The following is a 9,918-nucleotide window of genomic DNA, read 5'->3' on the forward strand; positions in this document are numbered from 1 at the left end:
GGGCAGGGCAGGCGGGCAGGCGGGCAGAGGTAGCATCCCGGGAAGTTGGGCCAGGGGTTGCTAATCCCTGACTTGAGCTTCCCTGGCCCAGCCCTCTGCAGGAGGCACAGAAAATCTTCAAAGCCAACCACCCCATGGACGCAGAAGTCACGAAGGCCAAGGTGAGAAATGGGGTGGGTTAGCAGGGTGGTGGCCCCTTTTACTCCTCTGAACCTGTTTTGCCACCTGTAAAGTGGGGCCGGTTCCCAACTCAAGGGTTTTGGAGACTGGGATGCAGCTGTGTGGGAGTCCACAGAGCCCTGGCAATGATGTCTACCACCTCTAGCTTCTGGGGTTCGGCTCAGCTCTTCTGGACAATGTGGACCCCAATCCTGAGAACTTTGTGGGAGCTGGTATTATCCAAACAAAAGCCCTGCAGGTGGGCTGTCTGCTCCGACTGGAGCCCAACGCCCAGGCTCAGGTAAGTGTTGTGGGTAGCCTGAGGGAAGGACTCCTGGACCAGCCTGTCACTGTCTCCCTGTCCGGGATGCCTCATTTACACACACACACACACAGTGTTCTTTTAATCCCTTCCCCTCTTGGATACTGTCCTGTGCGCCCTTCATCTTCCATCCTCTGGTCTCTTCTCTGTCTCCCCTCCCCGATTTTTGTCTTTCTGTATCTTCCCCACCTTTCTTGCCCTCTCTCATTACATCTTTCATCCTTTACCTCCTGTCTCCCACATCACCCAGATGTACCGGCTGACCCTGCGCACCAGCAAGGAGCCTGTCTCCCGTCACCTGTGTGAGCTGCTGGCCCAGCAGTTTTGAGCCCTAAATCCTTCCCTGGGGGGATTGTGGATGTGGCCGGCACCAGGCAGCCCCAAGGACTGAGGCAGCTTTGGCAGATGGGGCAGCGGTGGGGGGACCTCCACTGGTGACAGGGAAGACCCCAGGGTGGGGAATGCCTGGGACCTTTCTCCGGCCTTTTGTATTTTTATTTTTGTTCATCTGCTGCTGTTTACATTCTGGGGGGTAAGGGGGAGCCCCCTCCCTCCCTCCCTTTCCCCCCCAAGCACAGAGGGGAGAGGGGCCTGGGAAGTGGGTGCCTCCTCCCCTCCTACCCCGCCCCCATGGTAGCCCCTCCTACCCCTCCCAGTCCAGGGGCTGTGTATTATTGTGAGCGAATAAACAGAGACGCTAACAGCTCCATGTCTGTGTCAGTCACCTGCCCCAGGTGGTCAAAGGAGTGGGATGAGGGCATGCAGAGTGTGGGTGGCCAGGCTTCGAAGCCCATGGGTGGGGCTCTGAGGAGACAGCAGCAGCAGCAACCGCCGGAGCCCTAGCTGCAGAGCCACCAGTCGACACCCAGTGCCTGGTTCCTCAGTGCCCAACACCAGGTAGCAGGCACGTGGCAGCTGGGCCTGGTGAACGGTATCCTCTACCTTCTCTCCTGGCCCTGTCTCTGAGGAAAGGACAGAGAGGGCAGAGTTGATCAGTGGACTCAGTGCTAACTGTTGGAAGCCATGCCCCATCTTGGGCCCAAGTTTGGAATTCATGGGGTCTCAGCACAGGCTTTGCATGTTTCCTGCTGGGCGAGGCCTCCCAGCTCAGCCAGCTGTCAGTGACCTCAAGAAGACTACAGACTTTCCAGGCCTGATGGTGCACACCTGTAATCTCAGTACTTCTGAGGCAGAAGGATCACAGGTTGGAGGCCAGCCTTAGCAACTTAGTGAGACCTTCAGCAATTTAGTGAGACCCTAAGACCTTATTTCAAAATAATAAAATAGGGCTCAGGGGTGTAGCCCAGAAGTAGACTGGCCCTGAGTTCAGTCCCCACATGGCTCACCCTCTACCCACCCAGCCTGTTTTTTTTGTTGTTTTTTTGTTTTTTTTTGGTGGTACTGTAGTGGAACCCAGAGGCTTTCTACCTCCGGGCTATACTCCCAGACCTATTTTATACTTTTATTTGGAAACAGGGTCTCACTAAGTTGCTGAGAGCCTCACTAAGTAGCTGAGGCTGGCTTTGAACCGGTGTGATCCTCCTGTCTCAGCGCGGGGATTACAAGCGTGCACCACCACGCCCGGCTCAGCCTGGTTCTTATTTTCCTGAGAATCCTATATGCAGCACCAGGCAATCCTCTTAGCAATATACATTCCATATGCAGGGGCCAATACCAGCCAAGACACTAGGCTGTGACACATGGGCATGTGGGCAGATGGAGGTGGAACCACACAGCCGGGAATGGGAGCAGCCCTCTTGAGCTGGAGCCCTCATCACAATTCATTGGGGTCTCCCCTGGGCCATGGCAGGAGCTGCCAGACCATGAGCAAAGCTGTGCTTTCAGCAGTAGTGGGCCCGGGGACAAGGCAGCCTTGAATCCTAGATCTAATGCTTACTGGCTGAGCCTCAGCCTCCTGCTCCGCAGTATAGGAACGATGACTTAACAGGATAATCCTCACCTAGGGGACAAAGTGAGTCCTTACATGTAAAACCACTGGCAAGAGAGGAGGCCTCCGAGGTAACTATTACTAACCAGGATCACTGAGGAAGGTCTCAAGCTAGCAGGGACCTCAGGGACCCTCTTTGCTCATCTGTCTGCTCAATACTTAGTCCTAAGTGCCTGCCGTGTTTCCCTTCTCTCCCCCCTCTTACTCCCACCTCGTGCAACCTGGGGCTTGTGTCCCTGCCTGTGCAATGGACTGCCTGCCACTGACCTGGTGGGAAGTGTGTGGTGGTGACCAGGGTGTAGAAGTGGCGGAGGAGGCGCCGTCGCTGTTCTGGAGAAGGCTCTGGAGGGAAAGTGACAGGATGATACAGGGTACCTCAAGAGGTCCACCGCCCTCCCTGCCCACCCTTGTCCTCCTTCACCTTTATCCCCTGCGAGCTCCACAGTGAAGATACAACGTTTCAGTTCCAGGTGAAGCAGCAGCAGCCTGTGGGGGAGAGGATGTCAGGGACAGGAAAGCGAGGATGCGGACTGCCAACCCCCGCCCGCCCGAGCCCTACCCGAGGATGTCCGGGTGCAGGGAGACACCGTCGGGCAGTGCGCGGGGGCCCAGCGGCAGGCAGGCCCGCAGAGGCTCCAGCAGCGGCTGCCACCAGCGCTCCAGAAGCTGCAGGGGGGAGGCGGTCGATTGGGGGCGGGGCCGCAGGGGCGGGGCCACTGGGCGGGGTGGGCGGGGCCTACCGGAAGGGAAGCGGGCGAGCTGGGCTGAAAGTGATTGGAGCGCGCTCGCCAGGGGCGTGGCCTGGCGGGGGCGTGGCCACGCCGAGGGGCGCGTCGGGGCGGGTGTCGTCAGCGACGCGACGTGATTCACCTGGGGATCCAGCTGGCTGAGGGGTGGGCGCGGCCCGCAGAGCAGACACAGCTCCAGGCCCGGCAGCAGCGTCAGGGTCAGAAGCCGGTGCGGGACCTGAAGCGGCGCAGAGCCCGGCTGACGGCGCCGCTCCGCTTCCGCCGCCCCGGGCTCGCCCGCCCCTGCCCGCCACTCACCGTGGGGCTCCCGTGGGGCAGGTACACTGGGTAGTCGCGAGCGGCCTGCGGAGGTAGGGACCCCACCATCCAGGGGAGCAGCACGGCCTCAGGTGTCCCCAGCCGCCACCAGCCCTCTGTCGCCGCCACCACCCGGCCCGACACCACCAGACTGACGAAGGCCGTGCCTGCGGCCTCTTGGAACCCCGAGAGGGCTTCCTGGGAAAGAGAGGCAGATTGAGGCAGGAGACTAAAGTGGGGACAGCAGTGGCTCCACAGATGGGTAAGGAGAGGAAGAAGACCGACCGAAATTCCAGAGCGTGCTGAACAGCGAAGCTCGGCGTCTCACCCTCTCTGAGGCTAACATGGGTCACAATCCCCACGTCACACTGTTGATTATACCACCCAGACTGACCTGCCGCGCGCGCGTGTGTGTGTGTGTGTGTGTGTGTGTGTGTGTGAGAGAGAGAGAGAGAGAGAGAGAGAGAGAGAGAGAGAGAGAGGAGAAGATACTGAGGGTTAAACCAAGGGGTGTTCTACCTCTGAGCTCTACCCCAACCCTGTTTTTTTTTTGTTTTTGTTTTTATTTTTTGTTTTTTTGCGGGTCTGGGGATGGAACCCAGGGGCATTCGACATCCGGGCTATATGATGATGATGATGATGATGATGATGATGATGTGGTGTGGTGGTACTGGGGTTCCTGGAAGCCCTTCTACCTCTGGGCTACACTCCCAGACCTATTTTATACTTTTTTTATTTTTGGAAACAGGGTCTCTTAAGCCAGCGGGGCTGGCTTCGAACCAGCGAGATCCTCCTGTTTCCGCCTCCCAAGGAGATTACAAGCGTGGGTGACCACGCCCCCAGCCCTATTTTTTATTCTTTATTTTGAAACCGGGTCTCACTAAGTTGCAAAGGACCTCGTTAAGTAGCTGAGGCTGTCCATAAAGGGCGATCCTCCTGTCTCAGCCTCCCAAGTACTGGGATTACAAGCGTGCACCACACTCATCTATAGCTAATTTATTGATTCCTGCTATGTTCCAAGTAAGCTCAATCAAAGACGCAACTAAAGCTCAGAGAGATAAAGTCACCCAGGAAGGGCCACACTGCTGGGCTGTGGCCATGCCAGGTGAATGAATGAAAGCAGTATTTTAGGAAAGACAGATGGAAAGTCACCAGGTGAAGGAGGAAGCATGTTCCCAGGTTGGGGAGGTAGAAAGTTGGGCTTTGTGAGGCAGGTAGAAAGGCAGTTAGTGGATTTAGCAATAGCTTGGCAGGTGCCAGATTTCACGGGCCCAGACACACCAGACTAAGGGGCTGGGGGCTTGTTAAGGGAAATGGAATCCCTGGAAGTGTTGTAAAGAGGGGAGGGGCAGGACTATCTCTGACGCAGAAAGATTCTTCTGGGGCCAAGTGGGGGCTAGACTGGAAGCCAAGAGTTGGGGAGGAGAGTGGAACAATGGTCCAGGGAAGAGAGGATGAGCACTGAGTCACAGCAATTGGCAGAGACTCAGAAGATATCATAACCTCGCCAATACCTGCAGGAGGGATCCATCTGGAGGTATCACGCAGTCCACATGCTGGGTCAGGTCCCCGATGAGCTCTGAGTCCCCCAAGAAGCTGTCAATGAGGCGATAACTGGCCTGGCAGAGGGAGAAGAGAGAAGCTTAGGACCCAAGTGGGCCCCAGATCTGCTGCCTCTCCCAGAAAAGACTAGCTGGGTCAGACAACCAAACTGCCCCAAGAACCCATGCTGTCATGCTGGCCCAGGAGCTGTAGTTCCCAATGACAGGTAACCTAACTTCCCAGTCCCCCATCCTGCAGGCTCACCCTCAACTCCTTCTTCAGTCTCTCCACATTGCGGATACTCGTCAGTTCTTCAAGTCCTACTAGAAGAACCTAGAAGAAACACAGAGGGAAAGAGTAGGGGCCCTTGAAAACTGTTCTTTCATTTTTTTTTTGTTCCTGCGGTACTGGGATTGAACCCAGGGGCACTCTACCTTTTTTTTTTTTAGTACTGGGGGTTGAACCAGGGGTATTGTGTCTCTGAGCTATACCCCAACCCTATTTTTCTTCCAGTACTGGGGATGCAGTCCAGGGGTATTCTACCTCTGAGCTACACTCCAGCAGCCCTATTTTGTATTCTTTGTTTTGAAACAGGGTCTCACTGAGTTGCAAAGGCCTCACTAAGTAGCTGAGGCTGTTCACAAACTGCAGTCCTCCTGTCCCAGCCTCCCAAACCCAGGGTTACAAGAGTGCACCACCACACCCTGCTCCCCAATCCTATTTTTTCTTCTGTATTTTGAAACACGGTATCACTGAGTTGTGAAGGGCCTAAGTAGTAGCTGAAGCTGTTCGCAAACCATGATCCTCCAGTTTCTGCCTCCTGTATGCTGGGATTACAAGTGTGCGCCACCATGCTCGGCCCCTTTTTTAATTTTTGTTTTGAAAGTGTCTCACTAGGTTGCTGAGAGTCTCACTAGGTTGTTGAGTCTGTCCTCCAACCTGTGACCCTCCTGTCTAAGCCTCCCAAGGGCTGGGATTTCATGCATGTGCCACCATGCCCGGCTGATTCTGGATGCTTTGACAACTGGGACTAAAGACCAAGATTCCTGGGTTCTGAGCGAGGAGGACATCAGCAGCCTGGACTTCTAGGTGTGACGGAGAAAGATGCTAAGAGCTCAGATCTCTGGGTTTGGGAGAAAAGAAATCTGGAGAGTCTCACCATGGCCCCAAATACCATCTGGAGTAGTCTCTCTAGCCTCAGCTCCGAGGTGCCCGCCTCAGATGACAGAACAATGAGGGTGATGCTGCGGGAACAGAAGATGAGAAGAAAGAATGAGTCCAGGCTTGGGAAACAGAGCAAGGGTGTGGCAGAATCTGCCCATTGACCCTAGAGTGTTAGCCCTTCCTCAGTCCAACCTGCCTCTCTTACAGAGAAAATGAGGGATCAAAGACAGTAATTGTCAGGGATCTTACAGCCAAAAGAACTGCTGAACGACTTGGGGATTGTCTCTTTTTCTTTTGGTTCTGGGGGTTGAACCCAGGGATATTCTACCACATAGCTACACTCCCCAGCCCTTCCTTTTTATTTATTTATTTTTATTTTTTGTGGTACTGAGGGTAGAACCCAGGGGCTTTTCTACCTCTGGGCTATACTGCCAGACCTATTTTATACTTTATTTGGAAACAGGGTCTCACTAAGTTGCTGAGAGCCTCATTCAGTAGCTGACGCCGGCTTTGAACCTGTGCCATCCTCCTGTCTCAGCCTCCCAAGCACTGGGATTGCAAGTGTGTGCCAACATGCCCAGCTTCCTTTTTAGTTTTTATTTTGCAACGAAGTCTCACTAAATTGCTGAGGCTGTCCTTGAAACTGATCCTCCTAATCTCAGCCTCCTAAGTACCAGGATTACAGATGTGTACCACCATGAACAACTGTTGGATATTATCATTCATATATATATATATTGGTAGTACTGGGGTTCCTGGAAACCCTTCTACCTCCGGGCTACATTCCCAGACCTATTTTATATTTTTTTATTTGGAAACAGGGTCTCTTAAACCAGCGAGGCTGGATTTGAATCTGAGCAATCCACCTGTCTCCGCCGCCCAAGAACAGGGATTACAAGCATGTGCCACCATGCTTGGCTATTACTATTATTTTTAACCAGAGATTGAATCTACTTTCAAACTACACCCCTAGCCCTATTTTATTTTCTACTCTGAAACAGGGTCTTACTAAATTGCTGAGGTCCTCGCTGAGTTTTTGTGGTTGTCCTCAAACTTGCAATCCTCCATCTCAACCTCCCAAATACTAGATTACCCAGCTTGGAGGGAATGTCATCCTTTTGTGTGTTACTGGGGATGGAATCCAGGGGCATTCTACCTCCCAGCTACACCCCCAGCCCTATTTTTTATTATTTATTTTGAAACAGGGTCTCAATGAGTTGCAAAGGGGCTTACTAAGTAGTCACTGAGGCTGTCACACCAGATCCTTCTGTCTCAGCCTCTCAAATGCCGGGATTACAAGCTTTCGTCACGACCCCAGGCTCCCTCAGTCCTATTTTATTTTTTTATCTTTACAAGCATGGTGGCCCATGCTTGCAATCCCCACACTTGGGAGGTTGAGACAGGAGAATCGCACAGGTTCAAAGCTAGCCTCAGCTACTTAGGCTCTCAGCAACTTCGTGAGACCCTGTTTCCAAATAAAATATAAAATAGGGTTGGGATTATTGCCCGGAGGTAGAAATCCTCTAGGTTCCACCCCCAGTACCACCAAAACCAAAAATTTTTTGCAGTATGGAGGATGGAACTCAGGGGCATTCTACCTCCAAGCTACACCCCCCCACCTCTATTTTGTATTCTGTATTTTGAAACAGGGTCTCACTGAGTTGCAAAGGGCCTCCCGAAGTAGCTGAGGCTGTCCACAAACCTGTGATCCTCTAGTCTCAGCTTCCCAAATGCTGGGATTACATGCTTGTGCCACCACACTCAGTTTATTTTTTATTTTGAAACAAGGTGTCACTAAGTTGCAGAGGGCCTCACTAAGTTGCTGAACTGGACTCAAATCTGTGATCCTCCTGTCCTGGGATTTCTTTGCTTTTCTATTTTTGCAGGTCTGGGGATGGAACTCAGAGGCGTTGGACCTCCGAGCTACACCCTCTGCCCTATTTTTTATTCTTTATTTTGAAACTGGGTCTAAGTTGCGGAGGGCCTCACTAAGTAGCTGAGGCTGTCCATAAACTGCAATCCTCCTGTCTTAGCCTCCCGAATGCTGGGATTACAATTGTGTGCCACCACGCCCAGCTAAATTCTGGGATTTCAAGTGTGCACCATCTTGATGGGAGATCATCTTTAACATGGGCTATCACCAGGCTTCGCCTAACGACCTGTCATGGAAGCTTTTCCACACCACTGTCGTGTCCTCCGTCCTTGCAGAGCTGAGTTGTACTTCCAAATTCTGCCCGAACATGTGGACTCCATTGAGGGAACCGATAACAGAGAATGGGAGCTGGGAAGGCATTGCAGGCATTAGACAGAAGAACCCCATACCCTCCTCCTTCAGAGCCAAGCGGCCGAACCCCAGTGCCCTCCTTTTCCATAGCCCCTGGTAGCTCCCCTTCAGGGTAGTCAGGCTTTTTTTTTTTTTTTTTTTTTTTTTTGCGAGTCTGAGGATGGAACCCATAGGCATTTGACTTCCAAGTTACACCCCCTGCCCTATTTTTTATTCTTTATTTTGAAACCGGGTCTCACTGAGTTGCAGAGGGCCTCACTAAGTTGCTGAGGCTGTCCACGAACCGCGATCCTCCAGGCCTCGGCCTCCCGAATGCTGGGATGACAAGCGTGCGCCGGTAGTCAGGCTTATTGGTGCCCCCTCGGACCTCTAAACTTAACACCAAAACCTCCCCAGCCCCTACGCTCCGCTCGCTAGGACCCGCAGGCAAAGCGCCCCAGCCCCGTTTTACTTAGATCCACGCAATCCAAAGCCCCACCTGTTGGCGGGCGGGGGCGCCGCCGCGGCTGCTCCTGCAGAACAGGGGAACCCCGCTGGACGCCGCGAGGCACAGCAGATGCACGGCGCCCCCCGCCCGCTCCTCCCCCATCGCGCCCGGCCCGGCACCGCGGGCTGCAGCGCCGCTCGGGGGCTCGCGGGTAATCTCTCTAAATCGGCCCGACGCGTTGAGCCGCCAGAGGGCGAGAGGCGAAGCCGGTGGGAAGAAGACTACATCCCCGCCTTCTTCATCCAACTCTGTCCCTCAAACCTTACTAGGTTCTTTTCCGCCCCAGCCGGAAATCACGATGCCCGTAACAAAGATGGCGGTAAACCAAACTTGCAAAGTTTTGTAGTTTCCGAGGCGGTGTGGCCTCATTTATTTAACAAGGTGGATGAGGAGATCACCGTGAACCTGGTGATGGTAATCAGGCTTTGACTGGCAACCACCCTATAGAGTATAATGACGTTCTAAATTAAAATCAACACTGTGGTGCCCCGATCAAAGATGGCGACGGCACCAAGGCGTTGCCTAGCAACCACGTAGCGCCTGGATTCCGGTTTTATAATGAGAAATACGGTGAGCAAGAACGTGGTAGTAGCCCGCGACGCTTCCAATCCCAGCTCGGGGGAGGCTGACACAGGAGAATTCCCGGCTCACTGCCAGCCTCAGCTACTTAGTGAGGCCCTCTGCAATACAGTGAGACCCTGTTTCAAAGTAAAGAATAAAAAATAGGGCAGAGGGTGTAGCTCGGAGGTCGAATGCCCCTGGGTTCCATCTTCAGACCCGCAAAAAAAAAAAAAAAAAAAAAAAGAGAGAGAGCGATTGAATGAAAAACAGCTGTGGGCGTAGCTTGGAGGTAGAATGCACCTGGATTCAATCTTCAATACCGCGAAAGAAAAAAAAAAAAAGAATAAAAAAAGTGGCTATAGTGCGTTGCCTAGCAACCACAGTTCGGCCAAACCTTCATACTAA

General features: G+C 53.4%; 2 protein-coding genes across 9 annotated transcripts in view; one reads left to right on the top strand and one right to left on the bottom strand.

The window, feature by feature from the left end:
* AP2A1 (adaptor related protein complex 2 subunit alpha 1) overlaps window positions 1-843 on the top strand; it is a gene marked incomplete at its 5' end in the record, with an annotated part of 43,905 nt that extends 43,062 nt beyond the window's left edge. For all 3 annotated transcript variants that reach the window (XM_080704678.1, XM_080704679.1, XM_080704680.1), the window contains 3 exons: window positions 92-161; window positions 326-460; window positions 732-843. In XM_080704678.1, coding sequence (XP_080560804.1) covers window positions 92-161; window positions 326-460; window positions 732-809 — 283 coding nt within the window. In that variant the 3' untranslated portion in view covers window positions 810-843. The remainder of the gene's footprint in view (window positions 1-91; window positions 162-325; window positions 461-731) is intronic.
* A 376-nt stretch (window positions 844-1,219) lies between these two features.
* FUZ (fuzzy planar cell polarity protein) lies at window positions 1,220-9,054 on the bottom strand (the record flags this gene model as incomplete). Of its 6 annotated transcripts, none has more annotated exons than XM_080704683.1 (11): window positions 1,220-1,437; window positions 2,697-2,771; window positions 2,851-2,915; window positions 2,989-3,095; window positions 3,300-3,395; window positions 3,476-3,673; window positions 4,990-5,094; window positions 5,282-5,350; window positions 6,177-6,261; window positions 8,341-8,462; window positions 8,944-9,054. In XM_080704683.1, the coding sequence occupies 11 exons, from the start codon at window positions 9,052-9,054 to the stop codon at window positions 1,220-1,222; spliced, it is 1,251 nt and encodes a 416-aa protein (XP_080560809.1). The 6 variants fall into 6 exon arrangements, with proteins under 6 accessions (XP_080560809.1, XP_080560808.1, XP_080560807.1 ...); XM_080704682.1 differs by having other exon boundaries at window positions 1,220-1,443; XM_080704681.1 differs by having other exon boundaries at window positions 1,220-1,481; window positions 2,693-2,771.
* Window positions 9,055-9,918: the final 864 nt, after the last annotated feature.

Source organism: Muscardinus avellanarius (genome assembly GCF_963383645.1).
Source record: "Muscardinus avellanarius genome assembly, chromosome: 10".
Lineage (NCBI taxonomy): Eukaryota > Metazoa > Chordata > Mammalia > Rodentia > Gliridae > Muscardinus > Muscardinus avellanarius.